Below are 26,512 nucleotides of genomic sequence, written 5' to 3'. Positions count from 1 at the left end.
CAATTTTAGACAACAAAATACAAGTGTTGATGGGATGATTGGTGGGTCTTTCATCTCCCGCTGGTGTCTCTGGCCAGAAAACCACTAATGCAACTTCCCTGCCTCCGGATCGGAGGCCCCAATACACACTAATGGAATCACAAAGAAGAAGCTAACAGGCTAACGGGCAAAGCTAATTGCGGGCTAGCGCCACTAAAACAGTATTTACAGCCAAGTTTGAGTAAAGAAAGATCTCCACTGTAATTGGATGTACAATATCCCTCTCTCCCTTTGTCTTTTCTGTCAGCGTAGTGTTTACTCTCACGGACAATTAAGGAGCTAAAAAAAAATGCATCATGCTACGACACCTGCAGTGGCACTTATGGCCTCTAGGGGCATGAGTTACTTAGTGCTGCTTGAAGTAAAATCTCACATGGTCTGTGTACATTCAGTAGTAATTTTAAACAGACGTTTACATAATCTCATTGTGGTTAATTGATGACAATAGCCAAACATGTCTTGCTCACTCAAAATGTGTGATGGCTAATGCTAACAGCTATAAATACACTAATCAGGATACAGCATTCTGAAAAATGTGCTTAGATTTTTTTCTGTAAGTATTTGGTGCTTTATTTAATTTATTATATTATGGTCAGGAGTTACCATATAGATGATTAGCCTCCCTCCAGTTTTTAAACCGTTAAGAATGTTTCAATGACAAAGAGGAGCCAGAGCAGGTTTTGAGGTAACTGTGACTATTGAGCGCTTTCAAAAACAACATTTCTGCAAGCCTAGCTTCCTGCTGGGCTTGTCAGTACGAATATAGCATGTAGTTATATGGTTATGGCAATGCAAGAAAATGTAAATCCTGATTAATTCAGGCATAAAAACACTGAAGTGTCTTGGAAGATTGACCCCATTTAAGCTTAAACCAGATTTCGCTTCTGGCACTTTCTCAGTTAATGGTCCGTGTACAATGATCCACACTGCGGTTTTAGACCCTCCAATGGCAGAAGACACGCTGACACAAGCTTCCATCGAGACGTTTTATATACAACATTTTTGGTACAACAAATAAAAAATTACAGAAAAGAACTTAAATACAAACATTTCTTTCAATATAAAACACACAGGCGGCTGCTGACACTTCTTCACACGAGCTTTGCAACCATAATACATAATTATAGATTCACATGTTGTACACTGATTACATTAATCAATAGCGAACAATAACGATAACCACCTTAACTCAACTTGAATGACAGTGTAGCAACAACACAAGAAAGAACTCTTTCTTTTGTTGGAGTTAAAATGTTGTGTGTTTTTTTTTCCACACACCTTGATGAGAATTTGACTCTGGGTTTACAGATAGTTTAACACCTTTCTCCTTGTGCTTCTTATTAAGATGTCAAATGAAAATGTTTAAACCTGACAGTTTTCTCTAAAGGTGTGAGGTTGTGTTCTCGAGGCGTAGTCAATTTTCAGTGAACTGATTAGTAGAAGAGACCTACAGTTGTGACACAAAATACAAGTAACAAATAGATATTTACTATTTAGACATTCCAGTGTTCTTGTTATTTCACTGCTTGATCTGTCGATTCTTGTTTATTTTGTTCTCATTGTGTTGGTCCCCTGCCTGGATCAAGGAGGCCTGTTGTAGCTACAAAAGTAGTCTTTTTGTATTGTTCTATAAAACACATGTGCACATGTAATGCTGTATCCTTGGAGACAGATTCAGTTTTAAAGATTGTGGTTTTCACTGTTGAGTAGATGAGTTTGTTCAAGCTCACATTTATGAAATACACACTACACCCACGCACACAAGCTCAATGGTACAATACCAAAACCACTGACAAATGGTTAGTAATAAACTGTTTAAATGTTAATTTCCACAAAATACATTATGTACAGTGAAAAAACAGAGTGAAGGTCTCCTACTGGTCCTATTTGCAATTAAAGAATGCTGCCATGTTTGGCTACAGTTCTGTAGTTTGACGTTTGATGTTCGGAGACCTTCTAAACAGTTGGATAAGGGATTTCATTTAGGGAGAACAGCAGAGCTACAGGAAACATCTTTTGATCTGCTGCAGTAACTGTATTGTGGATATACTTAACTTTTTAAAAGCAGTTTCTACAGTGGAATGCAGCTCTGCATGTCCCGTCACAAACACAAACCACAGGAGGTACAGGCTCAAAGGAGAGCAGCTGAAGTTCAGACACTCTTCTTTCTGTAAAGAAAAAAAAAGGTTAGTGTCAACAGCTGTGTTTACAGCGAGTAGCCACATGAGGCCGCCAATTTCTATATTTGATGATATGCTTTACTCGAGGTTGTGGTGCTCAACATGCGTTTTCCTTCTTTAGTCTACATTATTATATAGTTTAAAGTGAAATGTTATCAGAGAGACTCTCAGTCCTCAGTGACATAAATGGACATATCATGCAAAATCAACGTTTTGGATCTAAACCATGGTATAACATTTTTCCATCATTAAAACATACCTGGAGGAGCAGTTCACTACTTTCACACAGTTCTGAGTACAGTTGTGTTCAATTTAGCTGTTTCGTCTACGGTGTCAGCACTTCGTCCTAGATGCAACTGCGTCATTGTTAAAACCCTGGCGGAAACCTACGCAGACACGGGGAGAACATGCAAACTCCACACAGAAAGGCCCTGTCCAGGTGGAATCGAACCCGGGACCTTCTTGCATTTTTAACGTTAAAAACGTCTATTTTTACTAGTTTTACTCTAATACTTTTAAAGACCTCCAGTCTTAAGCCTTACAGTAGAAACCCACTTTACTCAGCGTTGAATTAAAAAGCTAAAGCCTGAAGTGTTGCCTCACCACTCAGGGGTCAGTGATGTCCTGGAAGTCCTTCTCAGGCGGAGGGCCCCCTCGGTACCAGCTACAGCTGGAGTCAGATCGGCGGATGCAGGCGTACTGCCGCGCCTGCTCCCCATTCAGACTGTTGTCCAGCAGCCAGTCTGTCCACAGACACTCGTGATCTCCAGTGGACGCACATGGCACACTGTAGCAGGTGTTGATCTGACACGGAGGAAAGTCATGTTATACATTACTCAAATTATGGTCACAGTTGTTTTCTTCAAAGAGATATTCTTTTTAAGTGAGTAAAACTGTCTACAACAACAACATATCAAATAGGGGACTAAAGAAAGAATGGCCCAACTGTGACTGTTGCTACAGCCAGCACCTCACAGTATATGAGGATTGTCACTCACTCTGCACTCACAGCCCATCTGGTATCTGTAGTTCAGGTTCTTCTTCTGCGACAGAGACAGATTGTCCCAGGACTCCACCAGGTCGCACTGACCAATGGAAATCCTGCCATCGCTCCACATGCTTCCTGTCAATGCACAACACTCGTAAAGGGCACGTAAACATGGAAACATCATAAAACTGCTGCGTCCTTTTAATATATATGTCACATCAATTTTTTGGCTGAAATGGACAAACTCTCACTTCTTTCTATTTCAAGTACATACACAGTCTGTCATGCTAGAACATGAAACGGTATTTCCACATTTACCTGAGAGCAGGTATCCGGCCTTGTTGTTGGAGTCCAGTTTGACTCCACACAGTGAGGAGAAGACTGGCGTGTACACATACTGGATGTCTTTGGCCTTGTGAAATCCTTTGAACATCTACAAATTTAGAGGGAGGGACAGAATAAATACAGTGAAGAATGCTCCTCTTCTATTGTACATTAAAGAGTAGGGATGTTCAAGATGTATCTCTTGAGGATAGCCTATTGAAAAAGATGTACTTTTTCAGCACGGGACATGTTTTTGCTCATAAGGAAGTCAAAGGTTGATCTCATGGTTTCAGTGTCAGTCAAAATGCTGAAGATATATTTTACTGTACTTTTACTGTAGTGATCGCGTAAAATTGTTATAATTGATTGATTAGGATTTGTTTAAACTTATTAAGGTAAAATAAGCCGCCCAACAAACATGAGTAAGATCAGATAAAGGTTAGTCTTGTGGCATGCCGCCACAGTGGGCCAGCCTGATTATCAGTCACCACGATGCCGCTTAAAAATGGTTACCTATGGAAGTCTCAAGTCTCTTGGTATGAGGGCCTATGGGGTCAATTAAAGGTGCATCTGTCGACATTCAGTGTTTGAATGTCATTCACATCATTCATTTTTATTCCTGTCTCCTTTTCATCAAACAAGCTTTTTCGAAGTTTTTACTTTATGATTCTAGCCCTTAGGTCTACAATAATCTTTTTTTATTTCTGTTCTTCAGTCATTCATAAACTAGGCGGCACGGTGGCTGAGTGGTTAGCCCTCTTGCCTCACAGCAAGAAGGTCTCGGGTTCAATTTTGTGTGGGGTTTGCATGTTCCTCTCCCCTTGTCTAGATGGGCTTCCTCCGGTTTCCTGCGCTACACTGCTGTCGCTAAACTGCTCCTAACAGGGTGCCCCAGCGGCATCAAAGGATGGGTCAAATGCAGAGGACAAATTCCCTATGGGGACAATAAAGTCAATAAAGTCCGACCTCAGCCTTAAGTATGGGAGTAATAGTGGCACAGACCCTCCAGATGATCAGACGTACGGCTCGGCCTGTGTCCACTCTCACCTTGATCATCTTGATTTCGTATTGGATCATCTTCATGTACGGAGAGGAGCTGTTGCTAGGAGACACAATCTTCTCTCCTGAGATCTTTGCCCTGATCACTGTCAAGAAGAAGAAAAAAAACACTTACATTTACCATCTCTCCCTCCGAGCAGCCGAGACTGTGATTCTTTCCCAAAACATGAAAGTGAAATGTTATCGGGGGGTCTCTCAGTCCTCAGTGACACAGGATCTGTCCCTCTGCGACGAAGGAAATCAGAACTCACACAGAATAACAAGCAGCTTCCTTCAGGCACACTCATACTCCTGACATTTAGGATTTCTGAGGCCCGGCTATGCATGATAGCTTATTGTTAAGGCAGCAACACATGCATCCCCCAGTTCTAAATATCTCTTCCCACTCTTTACCTCCTTTGAAACTGGAGCATCCGAAGGAAACCTAAACAGACAATCCATAGGTTTCCATACTGACAAAGGAGCAAAGAAACAAGCAGCTTTGCAAGATGTCTATGTCCAATCATACTAGCGGTCCATTCATTCAAAGTCTCCATTACATAAACTGAACCGGCAAAAATTTAACCTATGTCAAAATGTTTTACTTCCAAAAAGGATATTTTAGCGCTGGGCAAACTATTATGAGTTTCTGCCCATCATAGTCAAAGCAGACAATTGTATTAGTCATAACTTCGAACGTGTCCTTTCTATAATATGGCACTAAGCTGTGTTTATGCAATCATCCACTGGAGCAGTCCTAGGGGGCCGCGAGGAGTGACAGAGAGTTTAAACAGTCTGCCAAAGCACTCAAGTTCATTTAATACTTGCTTTTGATGAACAAAGTCACTCTATAATTACACTGTAAAGATGAAGCAGACGTCCTTTAAGACATTAGCCCCATCACACATTCATTTAAAGGCACTATAGCTGATTTTCATCTAATAGTGGAACCACATTTGTTTCATTCTCCTTTTGTTTATTGTAAACTCAGACATTTATGGATAAAGAATCTGTGCATCTAATAATAAAGGTAAGGTAAGGTAAGGTGATACTTTATTGATCTCACAGATGGAGAAATTGCATTCGATGAGAGAGCATCCGGCAGCAGCACCCATTCAGTGCGCACCACTCTTTTTTTTTTTTTCTTTGGTGAAAGATGGTTGTGTCGCGGCCGCCATCTTCACTGTTTTGGTCACAGGAGGAGCACTGGTTGATGTTCTTGGCCACACAGGTGTAGTTGGCCGTGTGGGACAGACGCGCCTGCTTGATGATCAGGTTGTGGTCCACGGTGATGTAGAAGTTCCTGTCCTCGGCCGGGTCGATGATCTCGTTGTCCTTCAGCCACTCCACCCGGATGACCTTGGAGGATGGAGAAACTGTAGCTGCCCTCTGTCTCCTCTGATCATCTGAAACGGTGCACCGCCTCCTGGGCTTGTCCCCGTCTCAGAGCGTGGTGTCCTGCACTGGTCAGCTCCACCTTGTCCTTCCTCTTCCTCCTGCACAGCTCCCTCCACAGTCTATCACCATCTCCTCGTAGGTCATAAAGCACTTCACGTCACAAAATACATCAATCCTATGAACTTAAAGGCTAGTTTTGTTGCATTCGTGTGACAATGACCCTGCAATTTGCATTAACTCGTACGAATTGGGATGCTACAAATAATGTTACAAAGTTAGGAGTGAGCTTGGACTAAAATTTTTATTTAGTGGTTTCCTTTTTCATTGTTTGTAATAAAAGGTCAGGTATAGAGCCTTTAAGTTGCATGATTTTTATAGACGGTCTGGGGTAAATGACACATATTTGAGATACAAAACAAAACATTTTTAATATTTGGCTGGTCCACTTTTTTGTTCATTTTTGCCAGAGCGACTCTGTCACATGGTAAATTGGCCAGAAAAACGCTGGATTTTTGTCCCGTTCTGTGACTGAAATAGGTTATCGGGGGGTTAAGTCTCTTATCCAGAGGCATCACGATGCCCTTTGAGAGAGGATCCAACTGGCTACAACCTTCTGAGGGTGAACACAGACCCAAAGTGCTACTGTCACTCCAAGTCAGGGGTGTTTATCTTGGTCATCCTTCCTGCAAGACTGTATTGCACTGAAACTGTGATTCACCAAAGGTTAAAAGAAACAAATTAAGTTCTGCCTTCTTATCTATGAAGTCAGCACGTCAAATAGTATATTTGAGAGTGTCATAGGGAGCTGCATAACCTGCCCGTTTGGGTTCAGACAAGAGCCTCTTTCCTTCTCAAACACCTGAGGTGAAGTCAGAAGAGGAACAAACACACAGTCGGGAAGTCACTGTTGAGGTTTTGTGCTGAGTTCTGCTGCAGTACTTGCGGGTATGAGTTAGTCCAAGGACACTCCATAGTGAAATGTCAAAGGAGAGGCTCTGTCTCATTGCAGATTCAGTTCATACAGTTTAATCCACTGTCTAAGGTTCGCAGAGAAGTAGATATGAGAAAAAGAATTAGATCTACATTATATAGTGTTCAATAAAAATAGATAAAGTTTGAAGTAATATTGTTAGCAGCCTGCAAGGAGAGATGCATTTATATAAAATACAACAATCTCATCCTGCAATTGTTTCCCATTACAGTGTGAGTATTAAAGCTCATACTCTTTATAGATGAATGATTTGATTTCTCTTCCTGAGAGCAGCACACCTGCGTATTTCATTAAGAGAAAGTACAGTGGTATGGCAAGGTTTAGCTCTTCCTTTCAGAGAAGAATGCAGCATTTGGACTTAGAAGGAATCTGTCGTGTTCAGACAAACTGAAGGCTTACTGCTATGACTCGCTCTACAAGTAAAACAAACTGCATGCTTTGTTTTGGAGTCGATGCTGGTTTGGCACCAGAGGGATTTTGAACAGTCACTGTCATAGTGGCCCACAGTTCAGTTTGGATCCCCAGTGTGAGGTCATGAAAAGCTTATAATTGAGAGGTCAATGCAAACAGATTTGAGACACATTCTTGATGATGTGCGCCGTAACTGCACAAACACTTTCCAATAATGACTCCTCGACAGTGCCCTCTCTTCACTCTCATCCTTTGATTTGCACATGTGTCAAAGAAGGAGCATCTCACTGATCACACACCAATATTTAGCCATTTAGCCAAGTGTTTTATTGATGCTCCATGGAGGTGGTGTGGTTATGGACCATAGACTTTTAGGCCATTTTTAGCAAATAAAAGAACCTAGAACTGTCTCAAATGTTGACGTCTACAGACTTCATTGCGAGCTCTAGGTCTCAGAATAATAAAAACAACATTATGCAACAGTGGCACCTCCATAACTGTTTTGCATAGAGAAATATTGCAGAGCAGTAGCATGAGAACTGATGTAGTAAGAGACTCCCCCTCCCAGATGAATCGTTGGCCCTTGTCATGCTCACAATGTGGACTGTCAGCACCCCTTTACACAGATATTGTTAGTATGCAGACCATTAGACCAGGCCCTTACACATGGAAATGAGCTGGGGAGGGAGATGGGAGGTAGAGGAGAGAGCGAGGGGAGAGGGGAGAGGAGTAGCTGTGGTGGCAAAGCTTGGCGCTGGTTCAAGATACACACAAACAGAGGCTGAGAATCTGCTCTCTGTCCACATGAACTATCACTGATACAGCTTCAACAAAGACACACCTCCTGGACCACACAATCAGGTCAAACACAGGCCATGACCAGGGACACCACCAGGACACCCAGAGTCCCCAGTCCAAACCAGCTGTGAGTGGGAGTCAGAGTGACACAACATGTGACAGAAATGTCCGGTTAAACATCCAAATTCATCATTCTGGATTAAAAAATATGTTTTCGCAGACCTAGACGAGATTTGTTGTCTTCTGTAAAACAGTAGTAAAATGTGAGATGTGTCGTGTGAAAGAGGAACCAGAAACATCATGCTATAAACATTAGTAAAGAGAGTTCCTTGTTTTAATGTCTTCTGTCACAATGGTGTTAAATAGCTCTTTGTGACATTTCTGATCATGGAACCTGACCCATATTTTCTGTGGAAAGTAAAAGGACTAGGGACTTGTTACACAATTGGTTCTAAGGCTAAAAACAGAGGTTCTCAAATTGTGATGCGTGTATCACTTGTGGTGGCTTCTTCGGGTAAGAGTTATTATGCTTTAGTGCTTTTAAAGCTGCCCTGAGCTACTCCATTTGCTGGTCCGGAATTGTTGCATTTCCACATTGCACAGATTTAGATGTGCAACCTTTGATTGTTTACTGTCCCGCAGAGACGAGCTTTGCACCTTCCCTGCCTCACGTCACACCCCCAAAAGACCCCTCACCTGCCCCCGCACCATATAAACACAGACACATGCAGGGATCGCAAAATAAGTTCAAACGTTTGCTGCAGCAGAAGCAGCACTGTTAGCGCTCTACCATCCTGAAAGAAGTTTACAAAAGATCATGAACTGATGAACATCTGACCTGTTCTGATGCAGCTGAAATCTTCATGTCCGTTTGTCAAATCATCTAATATCTACAGGGAACTGTCGGGTCATTTCTCTGTTTGCAGAACACACACAAGAAGTGGTGCCCAAGGGGTGAGGGATATAAAACATATGTACCGTAAACTTAATCGGTATTATGTTCTTAATACCTAAAAACACAGACTTGCATGAAAGTTCCAGTTTAGCAAATATATATAGGTATCAAAATTTGAATTCGCCTGGTGGTTCTTAGAAGGTCAAATGTTTTATGAGGATGTACTTTGTGTGAAAGGTTAGAAAATTACTGCTTTAATGCATGCTTAAAGCACAATATATGTACATGATGAGTACAATCTTTTTTTTATGAATCAATAACCATTATTTACAAGTTCGATATGCATATTTCATGCGGGGCTGAGCTCCTATAACCAAGTGCAAAGCCCTATAGGGTTCCTCACATTCTGTGTATACAGCTGTGACCTACAACAGTGGCCTAAATCTGCAGTGTCCCCATTAACCTAGATCTCTTCTAAAACTGGGGCCTTTAAACAAGTGTTTTCAACAGCGCTTAACGTTGACGAGTTTAGACTTTCTACAGAGTAAATGTGACCCAGCCTACTCCAGCCCTTGTCTCACTACTCTCACTGTGTTGTTCTGGGCTGTAGTGTGCACTCTGCCCCCAACTCTCTCACAGTCAGAGCCCCCAGGTCCAAAGCTGCTTTTGGACTTGGACCAGATCAGGACCAAAGAACCAGGGACATGAGAGACACACAGAGATAAACTGGGGAAAGTAGGCCACAGTGTGCTCTGTTTTGTACTCGCTTCAAGACATCACCATCCACATTATTTTCATTATTGCCACATTTAAGTAAAATTCCAATCAAAAAGATGATGAACTACTTGCCCTTCTTATACAATAGAAAAGGCACTGTCAAGAATAAGTACAATAAATGCACACGTTTTTTATTGTTATATCAAAAACATTACTAAAATAACAACTTGAGCAGGCAAAATTATTTTGTTTCAAAGCAATGAAATACATTTTAATATGGATTTTAAATGCTTTCGGAGATGTTATTTTTGATAGATAAATCTTTGCATTCTGATGTTATTGAACATACCACAAGAAGCACCTGACAGCAACAAACAACTGCCTAATCTTCCTCCCCTCTGCCTTGGAGACATTTGGCCACATGTGTGTCGCGCAGTGGCACTCACCGATCTCCGCGCTGCAGAAGAGCTGTTGTGGGTGAGCGGGCTGGCAGCTGCAGCCCTCCACATCCTCCATCGACAGCCCCAGAACGAGCAGCACCCAGAGCCCCAAACACGCACTCCGCTTCCGGGACATGGCCACGAGTCCGCCTGCCTCTGCCCGCTCCACTGCGCTCTGATCCACCGCGCGATAAATAGGCCAGCCGCAGCAGCAGTCAGTGGCGGGGGAAGGAGAGCTCTGTGGATACAAGCGTTTTCATAGGTTTCAGAAGTCAAATCTGTGAGTTTCAAACGCAGCCAGAGAGTTTGTAGTTGCTGCGGTCCCTCTTCTTCTTCTTCCACCGCGTCCCCTCTCTCTCAGGACGACACAGACGCACAAAGGATGGATGCCTGGCTCTGGTCCTGAATGCTGAGAGGGTTGCACACAGGGAGCCTCTTATTCAACTATTTAGGACCAGCCTCCTCAAAACTCGCAGGAAACAAGTCCATCCCGTTTCTTTGCCTCATTCTGGATCAAATAATTCAAAACATTGTTTGTTATTCTCACTCTTGATAAATAGCATATAGCATAATGTTTGCATAAACATCAGTGACATTTCTACATGATTTGCTCTTAAACTGAGTGTCAACTTTGGCAGAAACATGATTTATTATGCAATTTTCTTAATGTGTATTTTTTTTTGTGTCAAGTCAATGTAGACTCGAGGTAAGGGAAATGTTTCCTGGATCTTTGATTACCTTTTGGACCTTGTTAATGCTATTTCTGTATTTCTCTAGATCACTACTCCAAGTTTCCCTGTGGTGGTGAAGATCGGACATGCTCACTCCGGAATGGGAAAGGTATGCTGGATTTATATACCCCACAGCTTCACCATTTACTTGTTGCTTCGAAAAGAAAAGAAAAAAACTGAAAAGAAGAGCACAGGAGCTCGCATTAGGGAGCGTCTCATTATATAATCCTGATAAATATACGGGGAAAATATGGTTATAATCAATATTCTGCATGACTTTCGATCCACTTCACAGTCTCCCTCTCTTAATGGCCCTCTCTTCAGTCCCTCTTTTTCCAGGCAAATGTACTGTGGGAATAGCAGTGTCTCTTTGCAACCATAGTGTCCAGAATTGGCCCATTAGCCGCCCTATATCCGCCTGACTCTGCGACAGATTCATGGTTGGACGATCCTCCTAACATTGACCCTTATAAAACACGCATGTAGGCAGCCTTTGGAAAGTGCTCCCCAACTCCTAAAGGCTTTAAAGTGCAAATTATGGTTTTCTCCAGCTTTAAACACAACTTGCTGATGTGATGCCTCCTGATTATTTCAGCGCTAAAAATGCCTCTACTACAAAGGAAGATGTTCTTCTATCAACCACTGTTTGTGCAGCTCTTTGGAAACTGTTTTTATTCCGAAAATGTACTCCATAAGTAAAATAGCTTCTTCTTTTCTTGCCCTGGGCTAAATAACTTTGTACGTATACAGTTCATTATTCTAAAGGCAGTTTATGTGAATGTGCTCAGAGAGGTTTATAAAAGCAACTGCAATCACAACTCAGCCGGGGCCGCCCGAAGCTGCATAGATGCAAGTGCAAGTTTGTGGACATACACTACCTCAAGCTCAGACTGAAATATCAACATTACCTTTGTTAGACGTCTCATGTCTGGAGGTACAGAAAGGAAATATTTATGAGATACTTACTAAAATTCCTATATCGTACTTGAAATAAAAGTTGCTCTCCCAAAAAAAGGCCACACGCTCTAGTATTTGGTTGGTCTCTCTTGGTACAGCAGCACATCGTTTTCCTTGATATTTGTGTACATCTGCCATGTTTTTGTGGATATTTTTCACTGCAGAGAGTCCATGATGGTCCTCAAGAAAGGTGCTTTTTAAAAGTAAACAAACAGCTAGCTTATGAGACAAAGACATTTCAGACCTACACAATTCTTCTTCTGAAACACTGAAGAGGCACCAAGAGCCTCCCAGCACAGTGGAGGCGTCATAAGAGGAGCTACAGGAAACAAGGAAGGGACAAAGGAGAAGGTATCCGGGCAAGACTCACTCACACATGCCTTCTATTGTTCGGGCTAATGGACGTTCAGTGGAGAGGAAAACAGATGAACTGCTAAACTCTTCCCAGAAGATGGTGAAAGACTGTTGTGGAGCGGAGGGAGCTGCGCAGAAGGAAGAGGAAGGAGGCGGAGCTGACCAGTGCAGGACACCACGTCCTGAAACAGGGACAAACCCAGGAGGCGCTGCACCGTTTTCAGAGGATCAGAGGAGAGACTGAAGGCAGCCAGCCAGGTTTCCTCTACCTCCAAAAACATGCTGGTCTGGTCATGATTGTACAATGACAAATAAAGCACTTACTTACTTAAGCTTTGATTACAGCATGCATTTGCTGTGTTTCAATAAGCTTCTGGAATGTCAAAAGATCCTAAGATTCTCAATGGGGTTCAAATCTGGACTCTGTGGCAGCCAGTCGATGTGTGAAAATGATATCTCACGCTCCCTTAAACACTCTTTTGCAATGTGAGCTCGATGGATCCTGGTGATGTCATCTTTGAGAAGTAAAAAAGAAGAAATCCATTAACCTGGTCATCCAGGATGTTCAGGGCATCATCATGTGATCTCCTTCTTTGAGCACAATGTTACTTAGCCTCGACCTGACCCACTGCAGCAGCCCCAGATCGTCGTGACAGTTGGCTAAATCCAGGTGGCGACATTTGTTTTGGCCAGGCTGTGTATCTGCCCTACCTTCTCTACCTGACCTCTACCAACTCTCTCCACCCTTGTGCCGCCTTTCCTTCCAGACTCTGGCACGTTTTAAATTCAACCCCACTCCTGCTCTTTGTCTCATTGTCTGGTTATCGATCCAAAGCCTTGTTAATATTTTGGGGCTGAAATCAGAGCAGTGTTTATACAATTTCCTGCAGTCCTCATCGATCCAGTTCGTCACGCCCCGGACAGCCAAATCTGATATCAAGGCACTCTCCCGCACTGCGAACACAATCTAACTGGCTCCTTATCGGCTTGTGGTTTGACTCACGCGAATCATTTGATCTGGCACAAATAAAGTTAGTAAATACAACAGTGAGATGAAAAAGCACAAGTCTATCGTGCTCACCCAGTTTGATTATTCGCTGAATAAGAGGTATCAGAGCTCTAAGAAAAAACAATCCGTTCAACCTTCTGCCATACCACAAACCCCCACTAAATGTGTTATTCAATTGTTTTGGTGTTTTCTTTTTTAGGTCAAAGTGGACAACATCAGTGACTTCCAGGACATAGCGAGCGTGGTGGCCATCACTCAGACCTATTGCACCACAGAGCCATTTGTAGACGCCAAATACGACATCAGAGTGCAGAAGATTGGTGCCGACTACAAATCATACATGTAAGTTTGGCCAGAATTAAGCCGAAAAGCATCTTCATTTGCATTAGGCCCCAAGGGAAGACAACTCCCTCTCTCTAAGAAAGCCTGTGGCGGCTGGTGACCAACAGAGCGCCCTCAGGCTCCATGTTGGAGACCACTACAACAACACCATACTTTCCCCTTGAACCAGCAGTCTCCTTAGCCTCTCCATCTCCATACACTCATTGCCTTCATTGCACTCAACACATTTACTCTTGTCACTCAGGGCTGAATCGTTGTCTTTCATTAACTTTCTTATTGCATATCTGACTTGTCTCTCTCTTCTTGCTGTTAGGAGAACATCCATCTCCGGAAACTGGAAGAGCAACACTGGGTCTGCCATGTTGGAGCAAGTGGCCATGACTGACAAGTGAGCAGCCCCAGTGACACATGATGTTGTTTCATTTGTTAGTCAGAGAGGAGACGCTCTGCAGCACTTTGTTCATCACATGTTTAGTAGTGAACATACACATTACTGAGGGGTATTTTATCGTTCGACATGCTGCTTTGCTGAGGCTACAGCTAGTGTTACATGACTACACGGTACTCACATGTCAATCAGTTACTCCTTCACCCCTTTACCCTCATGTCCTCATCTAAATATGGCCATTTTTTTTATTGAATGCTCGCACAGGCCAGAAAACAGCACAATGTGTTTCTCTGGCGGTCTGCCCTGACTCCATGGTTTGACAAAGCTGTACAGGCGCCTAAAACTATCATTAATTAATCCGCTTAGAGAAACGGAATGTGCAGGAGGTTATGTGAGAGGGGGGAGCGGCTGATTGCTTTTACCAGGGGTTCGTCAACTGGTTTGGCTTCGGGACCACCATCACCACAGAACGACGGGCCTCGCCCCCAAATTTGCTGTATATCAAGATTTTTCACAAACTATTGTTCTATATCAGTGGTTCCCAAAGTGGGGTCCGGGGCCTCCTGGGGGGCCTCAGAGGCACTGCATGGGGGCCTCCAAAGCTTGCCAACAAAATAAGAAACACATTACAACACATTTTTACTACATTGAAAAAAAAAAAGGTTTTAAAGGAACAGGCCACTGTTTTCCCACACTGAGATATGTTCTAACCTGAGTTTAGACGAGTTGATACGTACCTGTCTGGTCTTTGTGCCCCTGGAAGAGCGCGGTCGCTTCCACCCCCGTTTGGAGCTATAGGAATACATTGGGAGAGGTCAAATGCTAACAACATCTTTGGTCGTTTTGCGTGACAGAGGGCACGCACAAAGACCGGTATGCACAAACTCGTCTAAGCTCAGGTAAGAACATATCTCAGTATGGAAAAAACGGTGACCTAGACCTTTAAAGGAAAAGTACATTTCCTTTAATATATACTATATACAATATACTATTTAAACCAGTATTTAGCCTATAGTCATTGCTAAATTAGATTTTTATGTAATCTGAGCTGTAAAATAATGACAACTTCCTCAGTATTATTGCTGGGGGGCCCCCGAGAGATTTTCAGATCGATAAGGGGGCCGTTGTCATGGTTTGAGGTGGTACGAAGAAAATAAAATCCCAAAATGCAGGACTGCAACAAAAACTGGCAATGTTTAATGAACGATGAAAACCAAAATGACAAAACTGAAACAGACCGGGGCTGACGAAGACAATGACACGACAAAGGACAAGGGAAACACAGAGGTATAAATACAAGAGGAAACGGGGCACAGGTGAAACACATCAGGGCGGGGCAGGCAATAACGAGAGGAGTAAAGCAAAATCACAAGGACAGAACACATGTCAAAATAAAACACAGGACAAGACCAAACACAAGAAAACATATTAACAAAAGACGAATCATAACAGCCGTGACGTCCCGGACTTTGGGAATAGCTGTTCTGTATAAATCTATGAAGCCAAAATGATCAGATTACTCATTTTAACAGACTTTTGTCTGCGTACAGTGGTGTGTGAATGAGAGTGTCAATGGGTGAGAAGTTCCTTCCTTTAAATCGTTTGGAGTGTCTAATCTAGATGGAAAAGAGCTGTATAAATAGAGACCATTTATCATGATCATACTTTTACTGTGGATAAATACATAATGTTCTTTGGGAAAGCTGTCGACCCTGGTTTATACTCGACCACCTGCTGCGGTCACGTCTTGAAAAAGAGAGGGAGCTGGTAGTAGAGCTGCCATGTTAGGCTAAACTGGCTTTTTGTTGCCTTCTTATCATGTTTTTTCTCCTCATGAAAACTTATTTGAAGCAATGTTTTGTTTTCTTTGCACATATTGAATAATCCTGCATATTTAGTTCATCTCTACATTCATTTTTATTCCACAGGAGCTCAAATGTTCAACAGTTTGTGAGTTTCTCATATTTGTCTGTCACCTTGGGCGATTTTAGTCATCACAGCCAAATATTTTCTGAGGTGATGTGAAAAGGGTGCCCTTGCAAAGAAGTTCTAATGAATTACTGAATGTTCTTTGTCAAGGTACATTCCTCAAATGACTTCCTTTAAAAGCATTTGATTGATTCTTCTCTTTGTCCCAGGTACAAGCTGTGGGTAGACACCTGCTCAGAGATCTTCGGAGGTTTGGATATCTGCGCTGTCAAAGCCATCTGCGGGAAGGACGGAAATGACTATATCACTGAGGTGAAACTTTTGAATGAGAGTGAAGGAAATGAAAGAAAAAAATTTGGTTTGAATTATTTGTAAGAAGTTCATTACTGTAATGGTTGTGAGGAAACTGTTACGGTAAACTCCACAGTGAAATGTATATTCTGCTTATGTTTTTGATGTAAGCTGGGTGAGGACAACCTTACTGAAGCAATAGCCTGTTGTACATGTTTTAGGTCTAAAGGGGTAGCTGGACCATCGCCCTGACAGGGAAGAAACATGTGGATTTCACACAGAAATCTGAGTTGTAGTATATATAATGCACCCTGGAGTCTGTCCGTCTATAAAAGCTAGTGCTACTTTACTAATAGGGTCTCAAGTCCTTAATTTAGCTTGGGCTGCCCTAATTTACAGTTTTTACCCTGACCAGGCAACTCAGCGGGGAACAGCTTTATTGAACCTGACCTAATTGTGGGCTTCGACAAACAGCCTTGAGACGGATGGTCCCGGACAGAGTATAATCTTTCCATCAAGCGCAGTTGTTCTGAGTAAGCAGAGCCCGACGAGACAGACTATCTCATTAGCAAAGATCACTAACAGGGATGTGCCGACAGTAATCGGGCAAACAACATTGATTATGTGACGTTGAAAACCTGGCCTGGTCAGTTGTGTTTTTTCATGCGGAGTTGGCATGATGTCCCTGTGTCGAGATGGCAGTGTTTCCGTGGAGCATTAAAAAACATTAAGTTATTCAAATGCATTAAATCAGATTCAAACTGGTATTAAAGCTAAATTTCTTTCTCCTTAGAAACAGAACCCACAACAATGACTTTGCTCAACCATTGTTGCTGTCCATTTGTCAAAAACACAAAAACTCTGCTCCAAAACAAAATCACCTGTAGTTCTGACTGACGTTTTACACGGTTTGTTGTGTCCAATTTAGTTTTGAATATCAAAATGTCCCCTCATTCCTCGATTTGACTGAATGTTTATAAATCTTACTAAATAAAATATATGCCAACACTTTTTAGCAGTTGTGGTATAGTATTAGGCATTAAAATGGCAGTAAAAGGCATTCAGCTGCTGCCACCTGTAGAAAGCCTTAGATGGGGCGACAGTGGTGCAGTTAGTTGAGCGGGTCATCCCATGATCGGGAGGTCGGGGGTTTAAATCCCAGCCCCTGACGATGCACACTGTCGTTGTGTCCTTGGGCAAGACACTTCACCCTCCTTGCCTCCAGTGTCTGCGTACATTGGTGTATGAATGAGAGTGTGAGAAAAGCGCTATATAAGTTGGACTGCTCTAGTTCCACATATACCTAAAACATGCACAATAAGATCATGTTCCAGCTTGGTAGCCATGAGGCTAATGGTACGACAGTGCCACACAAATTGTCCAATTGGCCTTGAAGGATGGGTCAAATGCAATGGGTCAAAATGACGTAGTGTAATGAGCATGATTTGTGTCTGTGTCAAAGAACTTTGGACTGCAAAGTTTGGAGATTCATTGAAAATGTAGAAATTAGAAACGAGATTTGATTACTCATTTCAGTGGTGTCACTGAGAAAGAATGAGCAATGAGGATTTTTCTACAAAGTATTTTCACAATTTTGAAATTGATAATGTCCAAAAACTAATACTGTGAAAACTTCAACTATATTAAACATTCTGCTCTATTTTAGTGGAAAATACACAATTATATTCATAGGGTTGTTCTGATACAAACAGTTTTTCTTCATAGCGGCTGAATACCGAGTTCTATATCATGGGATGTAAATAAAAACAACAGCAAGTTTCTGTTTAAAGATGCTAAACCCAGGGCTAATAGGGCTAAAATATTGCAAGCCGCTGCACTGCTCAGTTCTGCTTCCACTCTAAAGAGCAAATTAAATCATCCAAGAGATAACACAAATAATTTCTCTGTTATTATCAGCGCCTCAGTATTTAAGCAGCTCTGTGTGCTAGCCATACCATTAGCCACACGCCATAAACAACAGTGTCTCCCATTTGTGGATCATTTATAAGAAAGAAGACAGCATGTTGTTGGATCGGTAAATTACTTTGGGTACTCGCTGATACCTGGGAAATCCATAGTAAGGGTCAAACATCTGGTGCCAGTGATTTCAGTCATTTCAAACTTCTAGAATGAAGTGCACAAATGGCCATTCGACATTTCCTCTTTGTTTCCAGGTTGTGGGCTCCTCAATGCAGCTGATCGGGGACCACCAGGCTGAGGACCGGCAGCTCATTTCAGAGGTGGTGTTAGTGAAGATGAACCAGGCTGTCGCTGCCAAAGCCTCAGCCTCCCGCTCGCCTGCTCGCTCGCCTCAAGGCCAGAAGCCAACCACTGTGCAGCCCCAGCAGGTACTGTTTTTCTTCTGCTATTCCCCCAGGTCTCAATGGAAAATAGAGGAACAACGGGAGTTTATATGCTACAATAGCAAAAGTGAAAAGTCTGGTAGAATTGTTTTTTATCCTATGAGCATGCCCTGTTTCCTTCAGGACTAATTCTTGCTTTGTTTTTCCTGCAACGCTCCAGAGTGCCCCTCCCAAAGAAGGACTGCCAGATCCAAACCGGACCCCGGCACAGCGCCCCCAGCCTCAAGGTCTGAAAACTGCTTTGCACTGACCACTTTCTATAATGATCCTTTACATTCCAAATGATCCACTTGAGCCTCGATATTAAAGCTGCAGAAGCAAGACTGCGTTGGCGTTTTTGAGAACTGACTTCTGATATACTTGTCACTGCCGATTGCCTTTCATCTCTGTGCAGATAACCTGTGAAATTAAGTGTGCTATTTCAACTGTGGCCTTTTAGCGTACTGTACTTTGTTCCCATGGTGAAGTTTGTACGCAGGGCTAAATTAAACCCATTCACGTCTCAGCCAAAAAATACTTTTCTTCTGGAAATGAACAAAGCCATTGTTAGTTGTCCGCCAGTGACTGTGTGCGCATGTTTTTTTTGTTTCAGGAGTAATTTTGGGAGTTAATTTTGCATGAGTGTAGTAACAGCATGCTCTCTATGTTATGGTAAATATGTTTGTGTTACTCAGAGATGCTTAAAGGGATATTTCAGGATTTTTTACATAATTTGACCTAATTTCCTAGTTATCCAGAGTGTTGATGAATTCATGCAGTCCTTATATTTGAAGAGTTTAGTGGTGCTAGCCTAGTGCTAGTAACCTGCATTTAGATAAGATGATACTTTATTGACCCGAGCACAGTGCACCTGAGGCAAATCACTTATAACACCAGGCTACTGATATAAATGTCCGTGTTGACTGAATAATTTTTGAAATATAACCATTTTGCATTCAAATGGACTTATATTTGAGCAGCATCAGCTTCCTGGTAGTAAGCTACGCAGTGGCGGATTGATCTGCTAGGTTACCGGATCTACAGTAGAAGAAGATCTTTATTTTTATTTAGCGCCTTTCACAGACATTAACTGCGTTTCCATCTCGCAAAATACGCATCAACAGTTATGCGCACAAATCAAAAAACACCTCAAGCGAGCGGATAAACTTTTTATGCGAATTAAGAGTTTAAATGCGAAATTTGGTGTTTCCATCACTCGTAAATTATGCGCAACTTCGAAATGCGCATTTTAGTCCAGTGATGGAAACGCAGTTATTGTCACAAAGCGCTTTACATGAGACAAATTGTACAGTGGCTCCACACTCAGTGGTGGTTAAGCTTCAGTTTCCCCTGGGGGAGACTGCATATGTCTGCGCCAACGGTCCCGCTGACCACCACCATACACTCACTCACATCATTCATCCTGGCCTATTGTACATGTTTTTAGTGGTATGGGAAACCGGAGTACCCAGAGGAAACCTACCTGCAGCCGGCATTACTACGTGGAATTCACAAAGGAGCTTTCTACGAATGAGATATGGCAACGTTTGGAGGACGACCCCATGATTTTCAAGAGGTTTTTAATGTAGGCTACTAGTTACCATAGACATGCGCTAGCCTAGCACTAGCCTAGCCCCACTAAACTCTTCAAATATAAGGACTGCATGAATTAAAAAAACAACACTCTGGACAATGGACCAGGCCCTATGTCAAAAATCCTGAAATACCCCTTTGACGTGCCTTTATTGTCAAACAAAACAAAACAAAACAACAACATAATAGTAGTTTTCCCTTAGACTTTGTTTGATACAGACAGAACGTTCCAAATTGAATTACATTTATACTAAAGTGTAATAGACTTTAAGAGCTGTTTGATGGAGGCGAACCTAGCTATACATATGTATTTTCTGCCATTTTCATATTTGCATTATTTTGGTCATTCCTTACACATTATCTGATTATTTTTGTAAAGTCGACTCCAGCGTGTGTGTTATTTGCTTGGTGGCAGCTAAATCAGTCTCCAGCCTCTTGTGGCCTTAATGTGGAGAAGGAAATGTACGAATAAATAATGAGATACAGACGCTCAGGTGTGGCTTATTACTAAACAAACTCAATGGTTTAAATTCCCCTCGGCTCAAGGAAGGACTTTGCACTCTGAAGTTAATTTTCCCTAAATCTCATCCAGGTGCAAATGGATGAAACATTGGTTGCTATTAAAAATTGACCCCAAACTTAAAACAAGAAAGTACCGCCCATGGTCAGAGTGCAGGTTCTACATGTTGTGTGTGGTCAGTGTACTGTAAATGCATAGGAATAACCATCTCTTCCTTTGTGGGCATGACCATGTGTAACTTGCCTGGATTCAAACTCCAGTTCGTTGGTTTGTATCCATGCAAATATCTACTGTCATATTTTCTTTTGATTGTGTTTTTGTACAAATCCTATTTTCTTTGGTTTTTGTGTGTTGTGAGTTCACGCAATCGTTAGGATACTTTAAGACAGACTTTCTAAACGTAAGACTCTTCATTTCGCTGTCTGACTCCAGGGGATGAGTTTTCATAAGACTTATTGTTATTTAGCATACAACAAAGCTACTACAAAACAATCACTTTTTGTTTTGGCCCAAAGTCTGTTCATATTTTAACATTTTGTGCCCTGAGAGCAAAACATTGCATAATTACAATATACATTTGGCAATAATATGAGCCAAGAACAGCTCACAAATGCTAGCTTTTCGCAATAAATGTGAAATGATGCATAGTGTTCATACAGTATTAAGTACTAACAAGATAAATTATTTTGAGAGATTCTTAGTATTAAGTAAATGCTTGTGACCATAGCCCTCCACTGTGTTGTGCAGTATCTCGGGATCTGTGTGACAGGGTGAGCTGAGGACAACACTCAGTGTGGTGTGAACATTTCTTTGCTTTTTCAAACTATTTTGCTGGTCAAGCTTAAGAAGAGCACTGTAGAATACAGACATGTAGTTTCAAAACATGAAGCTGAGGTTGATTGATAAAGAGAACGCTAAAATCCTTCCATGAAAACTCATCCTTGCTCTTTGCCTCTCTTACATGCATGTTGTGTTTCTGCTGCATGCTTACCTGTTCAAATCGTCTGAAGCCAGTATCCACTGATTTGCACTTTTACAGTAACTGGCTTTTCTGTTTTTGTGCATACAGCAACTAACACTTGGCATGATAGGCGTGACAGTAACTGTGAATCTGCTGCCTCCTGCTGGTCATTGTACTTCCAGCACATGAACGTGCACCACTGATTTCTCAAGGGATCTGTTTCCCAAGTGCCAGGATCCTTTTGAACCCTCATGTTAGTGGGGAGGTGAATGTTTCTGTAAGGAGACTAGTAGAGAGTACAGTTAACTGACCATGCATCACTACTTCTGCAGGAGGTATGTTAGATTAAGTGTATTGTATGTTTTGATTGAACACTAAAGCAGTTAGCACAATACTTATTTCATCATCACAAAGGCATTTTGTTGCATTACTGCCATGGCAGGTAAGGGTTCAGTGCCTTGACTAGGTCCTGCACAACCTTTCCCTCTTGTTCAGAAATACTTCAGTCACATAACTCCACAGTGGTCTATTGAATGAAGCATAAACGAGGTGACAAGTGAAGTAATCTTGAGTCCAAAATAATTGGTTTATATTCATCTAAAAACCATTCCCAAAAAGGATCTTGGCGGTTGTGGAAAAAAGCGGTCTTACAATTGTTGCCAGAGATTACTTTGTGATTTGGCACGTTAAATACATTGTGCATCATGTACTGCTTTTGACTGTCTTTGCCTGTTTTCCACTACTGAAAGAATCTCCTCTCTTTTTTTGCTTAGTGTTTCATGATATTTTTTGCTTTTCAGGTGCGCCAATCAAGTCACAGAGTGTAGACCAGTCTTCTGAGTCTAAGAGAGCAGCTGAACCAAAGCCTTCCCCGAAGCCTGCTCCTGCTGCTGCTCAGAAACCAGCTCAGAAACCCGCTCCGGTCCAGAAGTCTGCCTCTGTCACAAAACCCCCGGTTCAGAGGCCCCCTCCCATGACTCGGGCTCCCTCTATCAAGCAACATGCTCCTGATCCTCCTACCTCCGCCCCTGCCAAGCCCTCGCCGTCTTCCCCCGCCAAAACGGTCCCGGCATCGCCACCCAAGACTTCAACCACTTCGCCCTCCAAATCTGCCACCTCCACCCCCCCGAAACCCACCTCCACACCCCCTAAACCCACCTCCACCCCTCCCAAACCCGCCTCCACAACACCGTCGAAACCCGCCGCGGCAGCAGAAGCTCAGAGTGCGCCCAAACCTGAGGAGCCGACCCCAGCGTCTCCTCCAACCACCGAGCAGCCCAAGCCCCAGCCCCAGGGCTCCCCTACAGCTGCCCCGGGGAAACCAAAGGAGCTCCCGCCCAAACCCACCCCTCCGGCCAAGCCCATCCCACCCATGCGCAGGAATTCAAAGCCACAGCTCCAGCCAAAGCCCCAGACCCCTCCTCCCCCCAGAGCGGCACCTAAACCTGCAGTCCCACCACCGGCGGCTGCTGAGACCACAGAAAACCCCCCGGCTCCTGCTCCTGCCCCCGCTCCTGCCCCCGCCCCTGTCAGCCAGTCCCCTCCCAGAGCTCAGTCTCCGGCCAAAGCCCAGTCAGAGCCCGAGTCAGGCCCTGAAAACGCAGAACCAGCCGAAGCGGAGGCAGGAGAGGCGGCAGCATCAGCGCCCCCTGCCGAGAACCCCGGGGAAGAACAGCCACAGCAGAAGAGCCATCCTCTGCTCAAGTAAGTGCCATCATGCACGTTGGATGGACTGGTGTGTAGATAACTGGCTGATATTTCTCTGTTGACTCCAGTAAGTCGCAGTCTCTGACCAACGCCTTCAACGCCATCAGTGACTCCTCGTTCTTCCGCAGCGTGTCGGGCACCGGGGCCGCGGGCGAAGGCCAGCAGGAAGAGGTCAAAGCCGAGACCATTCGCAACCTACGAAAGTCCTTCGCCAGCCTTTTCTCTGACTAAACCAGAGAGTCCCGCTCCTCCTTTCCACTCCAGCCCTTTTCTGTTGGCCAGAGCTGACTTGACAGACTCTTAAATGTGAACCAGTCTGAGATTACGCCCCTCCGTGTGTGTGTGTGTTGACTGTACTGTGCTCCCTCTGTCTCCATCTCCATGTTTAACGCTCTGCTCCTCTGTGAGTAACAGGGGCCTATGGGTAGGACGGCCTTCAAATGAGACTGTAATTACGCCGGGCCACTTAAAGGCATACTGCGCAGGTTATAAAGCACCTCACAAGCGCAATCCTGGTAAGAGTGCTTGTGGCAGAGTGTTAAGGTGACCTCCCCCGAAAGGCAACACGGTCAGATGTCCTCGACGTGTTTTCCCAGAATGGCATAGTTCATAGAGCAATTGGTGAAATTAAACACCATGCCACGAAACCAGGACACCATGGGCGGATCTAAATGAATACAATAGAATCCTGCGTACTATGCCTTTTTGTGTGAAAGAGTATAGGAAAAACGACGCATTTATTTTTAACAGAGCTCTTCAGAATAATATATAAAGATCTATATTTAACAGATTTGTGTCTATAAATGGATTTTAAAAATACACATATGAAACTAATGGAGATAAGCCAGTTATCGAAAAGCCAGTAGCACCATCGAGATTTTTGGTCAGTGGGAGAGTTTACACAAAAATATCGCTATATATTCATCTCTAACAAGTATTGAAAGTATTGTTGTAAGTGGACAATGTAACTGAGAAAAACTTGCTTGTACAAATTCGTGTCTGCTGTTGAACAACGGGGTGACCGCAGCTCGCCCCCCCGACCCCCCCCCCCCCCCAGTGTCGTGTGTGAGGGAGTTGGAGTTCCGTTGTGTGTTCCTGTCGCTGTTTTGCATGGCTCCCCCTTTGAGTGAATCTCTGTGAACCTTTCGAATCGGGAGCAAAGGAACGTTTTCTCAGTGTTGAGTTTTGGCCCCTGCGTTGCCTCGCTCTCTTAGATGTTGTAGCCTTATCGTGTACATGTTTTTTGGCGACACACGGCCGCGTTGTTGGCTGTGCAGACCTGGGCGATTAACACATGCATTCACCTACTGTCGAGCGGAGCTGTGGATCACGCTGGCCACGCGGACACAGATTATCGTAGAACGCAAATTATTCATTGGTTGATTTTGGTTTTCAGGTCACCGAGCAGTGCCGTTTCTAGCTAAAGATAGACTGGGCCCCACATCCTCTAGCGGGCCCCTGAGCTGAGCATTTACCCTCACTTGAGATTTGGTTCTTTCCTGGATTTTTGCTCAGATTAGATATTTTACTTCAAAGTGTGCGGTTGGGCCCATAACAAAAAAAACACAAAAAAAACTAGAGACGGGCCTGTTGTATTAACTTGCTGAATAACCAAAGAAAGCTGGAGAGACTTCAAACAACAATGCGATCTGGCGAAACGTGTCCAATCCAGGCCAGGAACGAAAGGTGCGTGAATGCATTTGGAAAACCACGTCTGTCGCTGTGAGTGGTGGTTTCTCGTTTCACCTCTGTGTAGATCTATCAACAGTATCGTATATGTTGATCATGCTCATCAAAAAGACGTTGAGACAGTTAGTGCAATAACACCTCGAAAAAACCGGACTGTTGAGCGCCGTCACCCTGATATCAATTTTAACTATGGTCATCAATGCCCGTGTATCTGTGGGACATCATTTCTGTACATTCCCTTTAAGGTTCCTTTTATTGCAGTGGTCTATTTGTCACTCCAGGTTGAATTTTGCCACACTTAGGACTAGGTACTGTTGGTTTCCCCAGTGCTTACGCAATACCAGGGTTATGGAACCGGTACCTGAACCGTTTTACCTAGCGCTAACAGAAAAAAAAAAGTTGATACATTTCTTAAAATATACTTGCAGGCATAAAAAACTGGTATGAAAAGACGCTGTATTGTTGCTTTGTTTATGGGAATGCCTTTGTAGGTCTGAGTAATGTCAACCAATAACCCTGAAGAACAAAATGATGTTGACGAGTCGTATTGTATTGCCATTGTATTGTTGTAAGTACTGGTGCCGAAAAAACGGTACCTAGCCCCGATTAAAGAGCGACCTGCTCCCCACCTTCAGTTTGTGTCTAAAAAATATTGTCTGTCCTCTTCTCTCAGTCATCATCAGTACTCACGTGGCAAACTAAATGACGGCATATCGTATTCGTATGTATGTGTTCATCTCAGGAGTTTATTTTTTTTTTGTAAAATAGCAATTTATTTATGTATTTATTTTCGGGCTCTAGATATTTATTGTACGATTGTTTGTTGAGAACCGTGCTTTTCTTTGTAAACGCAATACCGCTTTGCATGATCCGGTGAGCGACATTATTTTTCTGTACAGATGAAAGTTAATAAAGATGTGGTTCCATCAGTGATTTCAGATCCATGCGGGGGACAAAAAAAAAAAAAGAAACAGGCTGCGTGACTGTAAGCAGAAATGTTGTCTGTTTGTTGTTGTGCTTGTGTTTCATTTTATCTGCTATGAGTGAGTACTGGCTCTGTCCTGGAGGAATATGGAGTTTTCCCTTCACTTCCCATGTCACCAAACAAGAACATAAAAACATACAAACTTTTATACATTTTCTTCATTGGTGTTTAGGGTAAACTATTCTCATTTCACTTTGTACCTGTAAAGAATGTGATTTCAGCTGGATATTTTGGGGTCCATTAACAGCCCATGCTCAGTGTTCATGTTGTAGCACCTGCTGTAAACGATAGATGGCGCCATACATTTATAAAGCAGCATCTGTCAGTGTGTGGGGCTGCTATAACATGGCTATAACACAACGATGTTAGTAGAGAGATGATTTGTCATATTAATAAAAATTTAAAAAAATTGTAAAACGGAAACTCATAAACTTAGGAGTCCAAAAGACCAAAGTAATAATACATTGTGTTTATAGAGTAATGCACATGTAACAC

At 42.9% G+C, this 26,512-nt stretch overlaps 2 protein-coding genes across 2 annotated transcripts in view; one reads left to right on the top strand and one right to left on the bottom strand.

Moving 5' to 3' along the window:
* The window catches only part of LOC306979381 (synapsin-2-like), a 97,163-nt gene extending 72,790 nt beyond the window's left edge, over positions 1-24,373 (top strand). Inside the window, exons 6-13 of the mRNA XM_079578294.1 lie at positions 10,997-11,059; positions 13,470-13,612; positions 13,926-14,000; positions 16,139-16,241; positions 18,395-18,568; positions 18,744-18,810; positions 22,437-23,340; positions 23,412-24,373. Coding sequence (XP_079434420.1) covers positions 10,997-11,059; positions 13,470-13,612; positions 13,926-14,000; positions 16,139-16,241; positions 18,395-18,568; positions 18,744-18,810; positions 22,437-23,340; positions 23,412-23,574 — 1,692 coding nt within the window. The 3' untranslated portion in view covers positions 23,575-24,373. The remainder of the gene's footprint in view (positions 1-10,996; positions 11,060-13,469; positions 13,613-13,925; positions 14,001-16,138; positions 16,242-18,394; positions 18,569-18,743; positions 18,811-22,436; positions 23,341-23,411) is intronic.
* Positions 886-10,658, bottom strand: LOC306979390 (metalloproteinase inhibitor 4-like). The gene is made up of 6 exons (XM_079578311.1): positions 10,226-10,658; positions 4,579-4,676; positions 3,526-3,640; positions 3,218-3,342; positions 2,823-3,023; positions 886-2,207 (listed from the first exon to the last, which is right to left on the bottom strand). Exons 1-5 carry the CDS (start codon positions 10,353-10,355, stop codon positions 2,826-2,828), a joined length of 666 nt encoding a protein of 221 aa, XP_079434437.1. The 5' UTR covers positions 10,356-10,658; the 3' UTR covers positions 886-2,207; positions 2,823-2,825.
* Positions 24,374-26,512: the final 2,139 nt, after the last annotated feature.

The sequence above is a fragment of the Gobius niger genome, assembly GCF_951799975.1.
Source record: "Gobius niger genome assembly, chromosome: 20".
Classification (NCBI taxonomy): Eukaryota; Metazoa; Chordata; class Actinopteri; order Gobiiformes; family Gobiidae; genus Gobius; species Gobius niger.
Note: the sequence above shows the minus strand (reverse complement) of the source record. Positions and strands in the feature narration are given on the sequence as shown.

Bases quoted from the DNA above. Each gene is read 5' to 3' on its own strand.
- LOC306979390 (XM_079578311.1), bottom strand. From the start codon at position 10,355: ATGTCCCGGAAGCGGAGTGCGTGTTTGGGGCTCTGGGTGCTGCTCGTT. The intron at 4,677-10,225 runs GTGAGTGCCACT...TCTTCTTGACAG, and splicing joins CTTCTGCAGCGCGGAGATCG to TGATCAGGGCAAAGATCTCA. The intron at 3,343-3,525 runs GTAAATGTGGAA...GTGCATTGACAG, and splicing joins GGCCGGATACCTGCTCTCAG to GAAGCATGTGGAGCGATGGC.